At 45.6% G+C, this 15,537-nt stretch overlaps 1 protein-coding gene across 1 annotated transcript; it reads left to right on the forward strand.

Annotated features, from left to right (window-relative positions):
* Window positions 1-11,004: 11,004 nt before the first annotated feature.
* On the forward strand, window positions 11,005-13,594 carry LOC127785731 (glucan endo-1,3-beta-glucosidase 10-like). The gene is made up of 2 exons (XM_052313131.1): window positions 11,005-12,403; window positions 13,161-13,594. The coding sequence occupies exons 1-2, from the start codon at window positions 11,213-11,215 to the stop codon at window positions 13,233-13,235; spliced, it is 1,266 nt and encodes a 421-aa protein (XP_052169091.1). The 5' UTR covers window positions 11,005-11,212; the 3' UTR covers window positions 13,236-13,594.
* The last annotated feature ends 1,943 nt before the right edge of the window (window positions 13,595-15,537 follow it).

The following is a 15,537-nucleotide window of genomic DNA, read 5'->3' on the forward strand; positions in this document are numbered from 1 at the left end:
GAACCTCGAAATACATCCGGTGATCCAAAATTTATAAGATTTGGGTATGCATTTTCTGCCGATAAAAGCTTAGCAATTCCGAAAAAAAAATAAACCAAGCTCTCTCAAGCAGGATTCACCCATGCTAGCGTGTGTGCATATATATAACCTCCTATCTATACTCTATACTAATATAAAAAGCACTAGTTCATCAAACACCTGTCTTTTCTGACCCTTAGATCTATTCATCCAATGGCTTATATCAAAAATTGAATCAACCCGTGCAATTAGCGATCCCCACCTCCAGTAACCTGCGGTTACAGAAATTAGCGACCAGTCAAAGAAAAGAAAAGGAAAAAAGGGCGAGTGCGCCAGCCCAACGCCGCCGCCTTCTACCCCTCGCGGCTCGCGCCTGGTTCATCAGGGCCGCCACCGCGCGCCCGCCCGCACTGAGATGTCGTTGCTGCAAGGTGACCGTCATGCTGCCGCTCCGCTAATCACCCGACGGACAGGTTGTCATCTCGCCGCCGCCGATTCTCAGCACCGCCTCTCGTTCCTGTCACCCTTGCCCGGGACCGACCGACGGTTGCCGTGCCGAATCTCTGCATCGTGCAGGACGACCAGCCGCTTCCGACGCCGGCCAATCCGAGTCGATCAACAAGCACTGAAGCACATGATCCACTTCTCCACATGTGAGCTCTACTGCCAGACAATCGTCAGCTTCCTCCCCACCGACCAGCGACCAGCATCTCCGCAAGGTGATAGATGATTTATCTGTGCTGTGACGTTTCTGGACATGTAGTTGTGCCATATAAAGTGTGACCTTTTTGGTTGGTTCACTGATAATCGAACTGATTGTATTAGGGGTGAAATGGATCTGATGCAATTGTTGCTAGAATCATTTTTTTCAACCGCAATTATCCTGTATTTGTTGTCGTCCATTCTTGAGAGTAAGGTTGGGTTAGGTTAAAATTTTGGTTGCGAATTATTTTCTTATTGAACCTTGTCAGCTCGTTGGTTGTCACTGGGTTGGTTTGTTCTTCTAGGAATTTAACCTCTTTTTGGGTTAACCAAGAGCTTTGTATTGATGGGTGCATTGACTGGTGGTGGTGCAGCCATCAGCTCGCTCTGAGATATTCAGAGTTAAAAGGTCCAGCTTTATTTTCTGTTCTTAAAAATTACCTGTTATGTCTCAATTTACTACGTCCTCTCTTTTCTTCATACTCCCTCCGTTTCTAAATATTTGACATCGTTGACTTTTTAGCATATGTTTAACCATTTGTTTTGTTCAAAAAACTTTTTATACATATAGTTTTATTTTTATGTAAAACTATATGTATACATAAAAGTATATTTAACAATGAATTAAATGATAGGAAAAAAAATAATAATTTACTTAAAATTTTTGAAATTTTTGAGTAAGACGAATGGTCAAACATATTTAAAAAAGACAACGGCGTCAAATATTTAGAAACGGAGATAGTATGTACCTTCACACATAAGACAGTAATGGATGCAGGTAGCTAACTGCGTGGAAATTGGTCTTCCGTCACTCATTCGCAAAAATAAAAGAGAACCGTCTCCATTGCTTCTGAATTCTGGTGCCTTGCATTTCATTATTAACCCTTCATTTAACCGCAGGATAAAAGGAGTCTTGGATATATGGCTTCTTTACTTTACGGATTGCTCTTCCTGCCCAGTAAAGGTATTTTGCAGCCTTCAAGCAAACAAGGATCATGGAGGCTCTCCAAATGATATATGCTAAAATGTGACTCCGGATAATTAGTGCTTCTGTTCATAATCTGCTTGTGGATTACATGATCTGCTTGTTCATAATGTGCCCTGTTCTTTTCTCCAACAAAAGTTGGATTAAATTTTAGATACTCGAGGCACACTTTTCAAACTGCTAAACGGTATGTTTCGTGCGAAAATTTTATATATGAAAGTTGTCCTAAAATATCAGATTAATCTATTTATCAAGTTTGGAATAATTAAAACTCAATTAATCACATGTTATTACAACCTCATTTTATGTGAAACACTTAATTTTCATCTTCAGACATTCAAACACCACCTGTTTCTGTTGACACGGATAATTAGTCCATCTCTGTATTCACAGATGACAACTTATTTCCCTTCAATGCAGCCACATTTTTGTGATTCTTTACAATCTTGCCTGACAGTCAGTGCAAAAGGACCAATGCAGAAATCCATAAAACCGAACAAACAAATGGTTTATGTTATCTGAGATTATAAGCAAGTTATTTTTATACTGAAATATATTTGTCGCCCTAGGAATATTTGAGGGCCAATATAGTTGTCAAGCTTAAATATTGAATTTCAGTCCATGTGCACTTGGCTTCAAGGTAAACATAATTTTATTTCTAAGATATCATTTTAGTTTATAGTAGATGTACACACTTTAACTAGGCATGCTGTTTTTATCTGTGAAACTCAATAGGTGTAACTCCTACTCCCTTCATCCCAAAATATAACAACTTTTAGCCCTCAGGATTTGTCCCAACATATAACAATTTCTCCACCAACATTCTCTTCCCAAACAATCACAACCCACCACCATTCACTTTTCCCACTTACCTCCACTACTCATCCAATCATAACCCTCCACCATTCACTTCTATCTACTTTCTTAATAACCGTGTCCAACTCTAAAATTTTTTATATTCTAGAACGGAGGAAGTACTATTTAAATGCAGATTTCAAAACCAAGTATACCAAAATTGCCATTGTTAAGTAGTTCTACAGCAACACTGACTATTATTTGGTTTTTATATAATACAACTGTGTTAATTAGTATAGAATCACATCACAAATGTTCTTTTGGGATTATTGGGATCAATTGTTTCCAATGTGCAAGGGCTATGGTGCTTCAGGATGCTGAGATATTGCACACCCAATGATAATTTGCCTAGACTTCCATGAACACTGGAAGCATGCCATGCAAGGTCATGTTGGTGCTAGCTCGATCTTGCCATATGTTTTTTTTAGCGTTTTTCAGGGTTTTCAAACTGGACAGCAAAATCAAAAAGCGACCACATGCCTAGGCATATGTGCACATGCATAACCAGGTGACCAAGGAAGCTATAATGTAGAATGTGAACTCCTTGCCCTTTTTTTTCCAATTAGACACTTTATTACGTAGTGTTGTTGTTTGAATGCAAAATAAGCATAGATCTATTGCTCAAGGTTTCCAAACATTTATCAAGCTATAAAAAAAATTACATATTTGGTATCATTAGCTGGAGTTGTTTGAATGCAAAATAGACATAGATCTGTTGCTCGAGGTTTCCAAACATTTATCAAAGCTATGAAAAAATTGTATATTTCGTATCATTAGATGTCCTTCATTTTCATAGTTAGTGTAAAGAGAGAGATATGTGGCATATTAATATTAAATTTTGTATTTATATATCCTGTGTGATACGCGTCGTAGGAAAACCTTATAAATTTGATTGTGTTTATATGTTTACTATGACATATAGTGAGGAACGTGCTTTGCACGTGCACTCTTACTAGTATTGAATAAATGCATGAGTTCTTAATACATACTACCTCCTCCGTTTCATAATGTAAGTCATTCTAATATTTTCTATATTTATATTGATATTAATGAATCTTGATAGATATATATGTCGATTCATTAATATTAATATAAATATGAGAAATGCTAAAATGACTTACATTCTGAAACGGAGGGAGTAATAAAACCTACCCCCACCGGCCCTACCCTGCGAGTGCGAGGCGAGTCCGACACGGAGTCCGTCTCCAGGTTGGTGCTGGAGTCCTATTCGGACTCGACATGCCGGCCTATATACCCCAACATGCACGTACGCCATTACGATCGAAGCGCATGCAGCCAAACATCCTTTTAGCGGGCACAACTACAACTGTCGTCCGTCCATCTCCACCCTCCAGGCTCTAGCTAGTCATGCCGCCGCTGCGACCAGCCCGCGCACGTCGCGACAACACGCCGTACACCGGCAGGTGGCTGTCGCGCCGGCGTTGCCACCAGAGAGGCCGAAACGACGGCGCGCTTCTGACCACTCTGCCAGACGACGTCCTCCTTGACATGTTGCTCCGCGTGTTCTCCGACGCCACCGACGTCGCGCGCTTCGCGTCGACGTGCCCCCGCTGGGGCAGCTTCGTGGCCACGCACGCCGCCACAATCTCCAGCGCACTGCCTCAGCCCGCTCGTTTCCTCCCAAGCCTCGCCCTCGGCTGCTTCCAACAGGAGAACGACGTCGGCCGCTGCGCGTGGGGGCGGAAGAGGCTCGCGGCCTCGAGCTCGCCGCAGCCGCGCTTCTTTCCGGCGGCATCCGCCTCGCGGACGTTCTTCCTAGGCCCGTTCTCGCTCCCGGACGGCGACCCCATGTTCGACTACGCCCAGCCAGTGGCGTCCCGCAACGGCCGCGTCGTGTTCGAGCTCCGGCGCGACGCGCGCAGCGACGGCCTCACGCTCGTCGTCTCCAACCCCATGACGGGCGACACGGCCGTGCTCCCTCCCCTCACCGGCGGCGACTGTCCAGGCAGCTACGCGTGCGCGATACTCACCGGCGACGACCTCGACACGCCGCCGTCGCGCTCCTTCTTCCGCCTGCTCATCATCTACAACCGCCCCGGCTTCACGGCTATGCGGTGCTACTCGTCGGACGCCGGCAGCTGGGGCCCGGAACGAAGGAAACAAGGTGGCAAGATACTCGACCATAGGCTGCGGCGGCTAGGCCATGCCGTGGTGGTCGGCGGCGTGGCCTACTGGCCCTTGCACCGAGAAGCGTTCGGCGTGCGGCTGTCGGACTCAGCCATGGACGTGTGCTCCGTGCCCTACATTCGCGGGGGATACTGGCCGGATTTCCGCTTGCTCGGGGTGTCGCCGGACGGGAAGAAGTTGCGGTACATCACGGTGGGGTTTGTCGGCAGGGTGTCCCTCTGCGTCCACTTGCTGACCACACAATTTGAGGACGTTGGTGACATACACGACCTGCACGTCGACGTACCGGGGCTGAGGGCAGTGGCGCAGGTAGGGGGGTGCCAAAGGGTGCCAACACCCCCCTATCCAAACACTACCACCACTACACCCCCATATTTTTACTCTATATTAAGTTAGCTAAGATAAGTATTTATCTAGTTTATTTTGTGTAGCTTGAAAGTATTATCAGTTTAGCTAGTTAGTAAGTCTAAAAATATTAGCAATAAACATGATTTACAAAATTAGTTTGTGATTTCTCATCTTTTTCAAAGTAAAATAGATGATACTTATTTGTGAGATTATTTAATAGTTTACATTAAAAGAATTTAGCAATAAAGACTAGTTTCAAACTTACAATGATATTACTAAAGAGCTGAAATTCAAGTTTTTCTTAAAAGGACTAGTTTACGCATTGCTTATTATTGACGGTAACTATTTGACCTCCTTTACTATCAATATTAGTTATTTAGTCTCATGGTTTATCTTCACCCTACACCCCCCTAATCTCAAATCCTAGCTTCGCCCCTGGCTGAGGGTGACGACGGTGACCCCGATGAAGCTCCGGTGGTTTGGCGAGAAGAGCGGCACGGTGATCTTCACCATTGGGGACGCCGACGGCGGCGTCTTCGCGTTGAACATGGTGGAGGGAACAGTGGAGAAGCTAGCAGATGGTGGCGGCTACCATGCATGCAGGAATATATATGGTTATGAGATGGATCGCGCCACGCTCATCGCGTCCTTAGCAGATTAGGATTCTATTGCTGTAAAATTGTCCTGTCTTTTTCTGGAGGCTAATGCAAATAGAAGGATGGTAACCTAGCAGAAGGAAAAGCTGCTGTGCATATTTGTAACTGAGGAGGTTGTCCATGATTGTATTTTTCCTGTACTTTCAAAATCGCCAAAAGATAAAATACCTAGAGAGATTTCCAACACATGAAAATAAATCCCTAGGTAAAAGCCTAAAAAAATTGCATACACACAAACAAATTCAAACATGAATTTCACTTATTCAAATTGATTGCTGGGATCGATGCACTAAGCTTCACTAGAAACCACAAAATGCAAAAGAACATTTCCCGCCCTCCTTGGCCATCCTCACTTTAGAAACAGAACCATCTCAAAAAACTTCTGGAAACAAATGGCAGCTGCTACCTGCAACTGTAGTTTACTTCCTGGTTGCATTAAAAAAGACAGATTGTAGGATCGAATAGAAAGAACTAAGCCAACCAGAGGGGGTGAATGGTTAGTATACCCAAAAATCCAAACTTTTAGCGGAATTAAAAGTTACCTTTAATTTTGACGGACCGTGGTCTGACCGAAGTGGATGCGCCGGTCTAACCGCCTGGAAGCCGTCAGTCTGACCAAGATTGAATCTCTGGTCTGACACCGAGATCAGCTGCCATCGTCTGATGCCGTCGCCGGTCTGACCGCCGCAATGCCGTCGGTCTGACCATCGGTGTTTCGCCAGTTAGACCGCCGAACCCGAGCAAACACAAATCGAAGAACTCTTGATGTAGATGACCCACTGCGGTCTGACACCAGATTATATTTTTGCCACTTTGATTTTACAAAAACAATTTCTCTCTTCTTTTTCTGTTTACGAGCTAATCTGAAACAAAAACTGAACAAGTATACTTTTCTTTAGAAGAAGAATTTTGTAGTAAAAAAACAAGACAAAAAAGAAAGACTTAGAAAAAGAAATTTTGATCTTGTCCTTGTCTTTTGAAGATAATTTTGGTGTTCTTGGATTTTCCGTGCATTTGCATGCAGTAAATATAAACAATAAAAAAATTAAAATAAGTGGTAGACACTTGAAATAACCTTCCATAAATCTCACAATTGTTTCATCTCGATCAAAATGATGAAAACATCCAAAATTTGATTCAAATTGAAATAAAAACAGTGAACCTATTTGGATTTTCGAAAATAACCTACATATGAGAAAAATCCCAGAAATTCACCAAATGAAGTCCTGGGGAAACTGTTTTAACAGCTCGAGTGGATGTCTACCCATTTATTGCATGTCATCTAAATGGTTATAAAAAAATTAAAAAAATATGAATAAGGTCTCAATTGACGAAGCTTGCCTATTCGACTATTGAGCTTCATGCATTTTGCCATGCAGCACTCGCTCATTATGGAATAAAAGGGTGCTTTCTTGATCAATACCTCTTATCTCTTGCTTCAACAAATCGACCATGTTGTTGTAAATAGATATCCCTCTAATAGCTTTTTTATTTTCTGAAATAATATATCTTCCTTCACTAACTACTTCAGCAACTATGGTACTAAATTTTCAATGCTTCATATCATGCTAGAAGATATAATAAAACGGAATTGCTAACCTTCCGCCGACAGAAATTGCATCCCCAAATGTTGCAGATTTTGGGCCACCGAATAAGCTTCAAGATTCATGCTATAGGCCTTCTCCTCCAACTCCGGCGACCTCCTCTTCTTCTCCAGCACCGACGAAACCCTAGACTCCGGTAGAGGACCCTACGGGTTAGGGTCCCAGGGTGGGGTGGGGGGTGGGAGGGGAGGGGGAGGGGGAAGGGGAGGAGTTCGCTGGCTCTAGAGGGATGGCCGGGGGAGGCGGCAGCTAGGCGGTGGGCAGCGGATCGGGCGGGCGGTGGCGCCGGAGCCGCGGGGCTGGAGGAGGGCAATGGGCCGACGTTGGTGATGGGGACATCTCGCCGCCGACGGCTCGAGGAGGAAGAAGGAGGAGGGGAGGGGAGGAAGCTGGCCGAGGGGTCTTGCCGGCGCCGTTGACGCCCTCCGGCCAGCCGGCGAGGCGGGCGGCGGCGCGGTGGGGCTGTGGCGGCGGGGGATCGAGCGGAGGAATGCACGATGGGAGTGGTAGCGACGGAATGCGCGATGCGAGGGGAACGGGAAGAGGAGAGCTAGGGTTAATACCTCGGCACGAATCTTAAAGTATATTCGATGGTCCAAAATTTGAAAGATGGGAGGTGGGATTTTCTGTCAACAGATATATAATAGTCCCATAAGAAAATAGTGGTGAGATAAGCAAAGGAAATAGAAGAGAGGTAACTTTAATAGTAGAGAAAACTCATAACACCTGGATAGAAATATATTAAGTCAATTCGTTATTATCATCTGATGAAACAAAAAAATTATAAAAACTTACACACTACAATCTTCGCTGTACTTTTTGCAATGACCTTGTCACGTCCCAAATTTACCTAAAAAGCATCGTTTAAGTTATTCCTAGAAAAAGTAAAAATCAGTTTAAAGCCTCCAACCTTAAAAATATACAATCTAAAAATCAAATAAGGCTTGGAGAATTTTTTATATTTTCTCAAGGCCTAAAATAACCAAATTTTGGTGGAATTTTCATAGCACAACTAATAATTATAAAGCAATAAACAAATCAATAAGTCTTTTCTAAAAAGAAGAACCTTAAAAATCCCCTCTTCTCTTTGGGCCGAAAGTCGGCCCAACCCTCCCCCTTTCTCTCCTTTCCTCCCAAGCCTACTCCACCTCCCCCTCCCCTACGCGCGCTAGCTGGGCCGGCCCGCTCGGTCGCGCCTCACGCCGCAACCGCCGACAGGCGAGCTCACTTGTCCGCCTCCTCCCTCCGCTCCCACCGCCCACGCCTAGTGCCGCTCTAGGATGTTTCCGCCCACGTTAGGAATGGGGAATCACTCCCCATGATCTACTCTCCCTTTCCCCCCATTTTCCCCTTTCTCTCCCTCTCCTTAAATCGGCCGAATTTGATCCCGCAAATCTCGTCGGCGCCATTGATGGCGGCTGGGTTTGCCGCCACCGTTTCCCCACCTACTCTTCCCCTACCACTACAAAAACCCTAACCACAACCCACTCCCCTGTTTCCGCAACCTCCCGCTCTCTCTCGCTCTCAGAAATGAGCTCCCGCCGCCACTGCAGACCTCCGGCCGGACTTCGCCACCAGCCGGGACCTACCCTCGCCTCGGTGCTGCCACCTCCGGCTTCACCGCGTCACCGCCAACCTTGTCCACCCCTTCACCAAGCCCGAGGACCGCCGGAACCCCGCTCCCTCCGTCGACCCGAGCCGTGTCGCCGTCTTCCTCCTCTCCGTTTGCCATTTTCGGAGCCGCCGTCGCTTCGGGGTGAGCCACGGACCGCCGCCCTCCTTTCCCTCCTCCCCCTCTCTCCAGCCTCTGCTCCGCTGCGTCTATAGTCGCCGGCGACCATAGGGGCGCAGGCGCCACCTCCCGCCGGCAGCGTCGACGTGGCCGCCTCTGGGTGTGCCGTGTGGCCGCCGCGTGGAGGTTACCTGTCAGTCGTCGTTGCCCTTGGGTGGATAACGCATGGATCCCATGGCGCCGGTGGACGGTGCCCTCGTGCATCCGGTCCACCGTGGACCGTGAGGTTGCCGCGTGGGTCCCACCCCGTGGACCCGGCTCACGCGTCACCCCTCGGATGTTGAGGCAATAATTGTTTTTAAATTAAAAATAATTCAAGAAAATTGCAAATATTCACCTAAACAACACTTAAACTTCAAATGGCCATAACTTGGCCGTTTGAACTCGGAATTGGACCGTTCAAGTCTCAAATTTTATTTAATAAGTCAAGAACCCATTTACATGCTTTGTTTCTGTGTCTTACGTTGATATATTAGAGTAAAAGACTTTTTCTTTTTGTTGGTCCTGTAGACGATGCAGCTTTGGAAGATCCGTTCTATGTGGAGGTTGAAGCCAATGTTTGGGAAAGCGAACAAAGCAAGTCACATCTCCATTGAACATATTGCTATCCCATGATCTAAAATTATTTTATTTTAAATTATTGCATTACCGCTTTAAATTCCTGCATTATCACTGTTTTATTTAGCTTTACCTATTCATCTTTGTTATAGCTTTATAATTGCTATTGTTATCATACCTTGTTTACCCTAGAAAAATAAATCCCCAACTAGTGTGTACTCTATCTATTGTTCCACTAGTATGATTTTAGATAGATGCTTCGCTCGTTAACTAGGCAACCCTAGGTGGCTTTATAACTTTAGACTTTGGGATTTATCATTTCACTTGGACATATTGGATTGGTTAGCATATGTTGGAATTGGACACACACCTTTCCCTCTACTCAAAACCCCCAAAATAGTTTTAGGCTGGTCTCGGGGTACATGGTTTTGACAGTAGCACTTCGGCCACTCTAAGGACCGGTCTTCGGGCCTCTGTTGCAAAGCACTATCGTACTTCTACATGTCTAATGGATAAGGCTTAGTTTGTAGCCCAGACTGGTCATGGACAAAAGGACACGGATAGAGATGGATGAAATAGGGTGATGGATATCTATGAGGTAAATGAAGGTTGCATGGGTGGGTGTCCGGTAGTCGAGATGTTGTGGCACAGGACGGGCATCCGGGTGGGCACTCCGAAGGGGTATCCTGATGCCATGGGGCTCGACCATAACCTACCTGTCCCGGAAAGACGAGAACACCGGCCATAGGCGGGCGTTGAGTCAATACTTTTGTTTAGGGCTAGGGTGAGTGAAGAACTATGTCATGCCCTCCATCCATATAACGTGGTGGTATGTGGCGCGTGGCGACACGTGAGGAAGCTATATCTTGTGGGTAAAGATGTACACCTCTGATAAGAGTATAACCTATTCGAATAGTCGTGTCCTCGATTATGGGCAAGCATACCAATGTACCTAAGTTTTCGCTTTCGCTTGTTAAACTCTGATATGTAACTTTGTAATCATAAGTTGGATTAATCTGTTGTAACTTTGTTCTTGGTTTCTTTAATAAAATTATTCAAACAGCGGGGGCCTCCCCTGCTGTGTTCTCTTCAAAAAAAAACTCTGATATTGTATCAACTTTTGTATACCTCGCCTCGTGAAAAGAGGAATAATGTATGCATGAATGAAAAACCTGTTAGGTTATTTTCGGTTGTGATAGACCCCATTCTTGAGTCCATCTCAATGAAACACTATGACACATAAAGCTTCATATAGTAATTAAAAATAAAAAATATAATGCTTACTAATATATACACTAATCAGACCCTCCACATCCCCAGCTCGATCTCAACTTTCCTATATCCGACGGCCACTCACACTCCACTAACGGTACGGTTTGCAACTTGCAACGGTGAAAAATGGTGAAGTGCAGCATCCACCACCAACCCCCCACACCACCACGCTCCAGCACAAATTCCCCCTTCCACCTCACTTCCACACTCCACTAGTCTCCACTCCACTCGCTCCAGCTACTCAGCTCCTCGTCGCCGTCTCGCCGCCGCCGCAATGCGACCCCTCATCCTGGTAATGGCGGCGCTGCTGCTCCCGGCGGCGGCCGACGCGACGTCGTCGGCGCTGCTGGGCATCAACTACGGCCGCGTCGGCAACAACCTGCCCCCGGCGAACGCCGTGCCGCCGATGCTGTCGTCGCTCGGGGTCGGCCGAGTCCGGCTCTACGATGCCGACCCGGCCACCCTCCGCGCGTTCGCCAACACCGGCGTGGAGCTCGTCGTCGGCGTCCCCGACGAGTGCCTCGCCGCCGTGTCAACCCCCTCCGGCGCCGCGTCGTGGGTCCGCTCCATCGTCCAGCCGGCGCTCCCGGCGACCAAGATAGCGGTGCTCACCGTCGGCAACGAGGTGCTCACCGGCGCCAACAGCTCGTCGCTGTCGCGGTCGCTGCTCCCGGCGATGCAGTGCCTCCACGACGCGCTCGCGCAGCTCGGACTCGACAAGCAGGTGGCCGTCACCACGGCGCACAACCTCGGCGTGCTCGCCACGTCGTACCCGCCGTCGTCGGCGTACTTCCGCAAGGACCTCCTCCCGCTGCTCTGCCCCATCCTCGACTTCCACGCCCGCACCGGCTCGCCGTTCCTCGTCAACGCCTACCCTTACTTCGCCTACGCCGAGGACCCCACCGGCGTCGAGCTCGAGTACGCGCTGCTCGAGCCGACCTACGCCGGCGTCGCCGACCCCTCCTCCGGCCTGCACTACCCCAACCTGCTCGTGGCGCAGGTGGACGCCGTGTACCACGCCATCGCGGCGGCCAACACCGCGGCGGCGCGGGCGGTGGAGGTGCGGGTGTCGGAGACCGGCTGGCCGTCCGCCGGCGACGCCAACGAGACCGGCGCGACGCCGCAGAACGCCGCGAGGTACAACGGCAACGTGATGCGCCTCGTCGCCGACGGGAAGGGCACGCCGCTCCGGCCGTCGGTGGCGCTGCGCGCCTACATGTTCGCGCTCTTCAACGAGAACATGAAGCCCGGCCCGACGTCGGAGCGCAACTACGGCCTCTTCAAGCCCGACGGCACGCCGGTCTACGAGCTCTCCTACCGCCTGCCAAAGGACAACACCAACTCCGGCGGCGGCGGCGGCGGAGCCATCGGCGGCAGCAGCGGCACCATTGGCGGCGGCGGCGAGTACAATGGCCATGGCGAGGATGGCGGCTACTACAGCATCTCGGCCTCAGCAAAGCCGGCAGTAAAGCTCTCCTCTGCTCTCCTGTTAATTATGCTGCATAATTTTTATGTGCTCTGATTCTTCTTTTCATTAGAAGTAGATTAATTAGCAAAGTTAATTCTTGGATTAGATGATAACGACTAGTTTGTTCGGTGTAATCAAATGCTGAAAAAATGTTTAGGATAATCTGAAAAGTGTTGTATTTATCATGCTTGGTGCTTTTGCAAACACAAGGAATGTCAAGGCATAAAGGAGCATGATGCAGGTTAAGACTACTGTCTGATCCAACAACTTGATGTCACAATCACAATTTTTTATGAAATTAAAGCATTCAAAGCGAGAATGGCTAATCAACATTAGTACATACACAATGATCAATGTATAAAGTTTGGGCTCAAGCTGAAAGAGATTAGATGTGACATGTTGCATCACCATCAACATGATTCTCGCTACTCTTGCTAGCATAAGCATAAACCAATCAATGCAATGAAGTAGCAATTATAAAAAAGAATAGGAACATGCCTGACCCTAATAGAGTAATAAGATTGTTACTAGGCGGTAAACGGGCAATCGGACACGATTGCCGTCCCTAAGCTCGAATCCCCTATTACGATCTATCTATGCATAACCTGCAATCATGCAAGGAGAAGAAGAATTTTCAGTGGCATATGATCTGTCTGTTGTTGTTTCCTCACTGGAGCTTTGCTCCATTTTGGTCACTTGCTGAGGTGTTCCCTTTTGTTTTGCTTGTGCTTGTTCTTGTGATTGTGCTTGCTAGGGTTGGTGGACATGGTGGACACAGGCAGCTGTAGCAGCATGTGTAGCTGTCCTGATGAGGATGATGGCATTGTGATTGTGAGCAGATCAAGTGATGGTAGTAGGAAGGAAGCCTCTGGTTTCTAATGGAGTCAGAGGAGGCGCACATTGGGATGCATTGCTTCTTGCTGTTGCTGCAGTGGACAAAGGCATTGATGGTGGTGAATGTCCCTTAATTTAATCTCTGTCCTTGCCATGTTGTTGTAATTGATATGGCCTTGTAATTGAGGGGGTAATCTAATGGGTTGGTCAGTGTCATTAAACTAGACTTTTTTTCCTCTGTTTTGAAGCTCTTCCTCTCTTGAATTTTGATATTAAATTGTTCATTTTGGGGAGATAACACTAGTGATTAACAGATAATGGCTTAGATACGATACAAAGTCACTACTCTATCTTTTCCAAAATATTGCAACATATTACCAAATTTGACATAACCTAATACTATGAATCTGAACAATCTGAACAGGACATGACCTTGATTGAAGTTTGGGCAACTCCCTGCAAATTTTCAGAAAGTTTTTCCAAAAACATCACATCGAATCTTTGAACACATGTATGGAGCATTAAATATCGATAAAAACAAAAACTAATTGCACAGTTAGGAGGAAAATTGCTGACGAATCTTTTGAGCCTAATTAGTCCATGATTAGTCATAAGTGCTACAGTAACCCAAATGTGCTAATGACGGATTAATTAGGCTCAAAAGATTCGTCTCGCGGTTTCCATGCGAGTTATGAAATTAGTTTTTTCATTCGTGTCTGAAAATCCCTTCCGACATCCGGTAAAACGTCCGATGTGACACCCAAAAATTTTCATTTCGTGAACTAAACGGGGCCTTAGAAGTAGGCTGCACCTGCACTGAACTGGAGGATCAGATACTGTTGCTTTTCATCTTATCAGTTACTACAACCAAAAGTACTACGTAACACATTTCTCTGACTTGTGAGCTAGCTAGTGAGCTTCACTTTGTACCACTAGCTTTTAGCTTTGCAGATGCAGTCATGCAATGGCTGTGTTGATTATAATAACTGGGAAACCCTCTTGTTTAGGTCCAAACAAACGGTCATCTTGGTGCATCATAGCCTAATTTAATCATGTGTAAATTACTGACAAAAGAGCACCTGTTTTGCAAAGGCAGTAGTACTACTGAATGAATGAATCTTTTTCTTTTTGGGATGAGATGTCCTCTCACGTGTGTTGTCTGTTGGACACCTTCTTTTTTAACTCCTTGTGGGACTGAGTGGCAGAATGGGTGTACATGTAGAACTGTACTACCTGCACCTACACTGGCACAAATCTACTCCTTCCATTAGAAGAAAAAAAAAACCTCAGGCTTCTACTACCATGTCACATCTTCTCTTAGGTTGAGTTATTTTTTATTATAGGAGTACATGTGCACTTACATCATCTTATAATGTACTCCCTCCATTTCATTCTAACCTTTCTCATATACATCTATCTAGATATATATATATATATATATATCTATCTAGATTCATTAATATCAATATAAATGTAGAAAATAATAGAATGACTTACATTGTGAAACGGAGGAAGTGGTTATTTTTAAAGTTTAAGTTTATTTTAAAATATAACTATTTTTTCACCTATCTCTTCATCTCATCAATCATAGACATCTTCATTTATATTTTAATTACTTTATATTCTTAATCAATTATAATATTCTGCTATTTAATCTCGAATGTTAAATAATTCCTATAAAAACCTCTATAAGGCTGCGTTCTTTGCTTGGAGTTCCCAGCTCCCCACCCTCGTTTTTCGTGTGTACGCTTTTCAAACTACTAAACGCTGCATTTTATTTTCAAAAAGTTTCTATACAAAAGTTGCTTAAAAAATCATATTGATCTATTTTTTAAAAAAATAGCTAATACTTAATTAATCACGCGTTAATGCGAACATCGTTTTGCGTGCCCCCCCTCCCGAACACAACCTAAATAGGCCCTGTTTAGTTTCCAACTTTTTCTTCAAACTTCAACTTTTCCATCACATCAAAACTTTTCTACACAAACAAACTTTTAACTTTCACGTCACATCGTTCCAATTTCAATCATGCTTCTAATTTTGGCGTGAACTAAGCACACCCTTATACTAGTATTTTAGGATGGAGAGAGTACTGTTTATTGTCTTTCTCTGAATCCGGAACTGCAACTGCAGAACTGCAAAGTTTGGGAAGCTGAAGAAAAAAAATTGGTTGGATCCAAGTGATAGGTTACATTTTGGCAGTAATAGGTCTCGTGCTGGAGTATTTAAGTACAGTTCTCTGATGGAAACCGGTAAAAAAAAGAGTTGATCTGGTCGTGGACAGACAGCATCGGATC

The sequence above is a fragment of the Oryza glaberrima genome, chromosome 10 (genome assembly GCF_000147395.1).
Source record: "Oryza glaberrima chromosome 10, OglaRS2, whole genome shotgun sequence".
NCBI classification, from domain to species: Eukaryota; Viridiplantae; Streptophyta; class Magnoliopsida; order Poales; family Poaceae; genus Oryza; species Oryza glaberrima.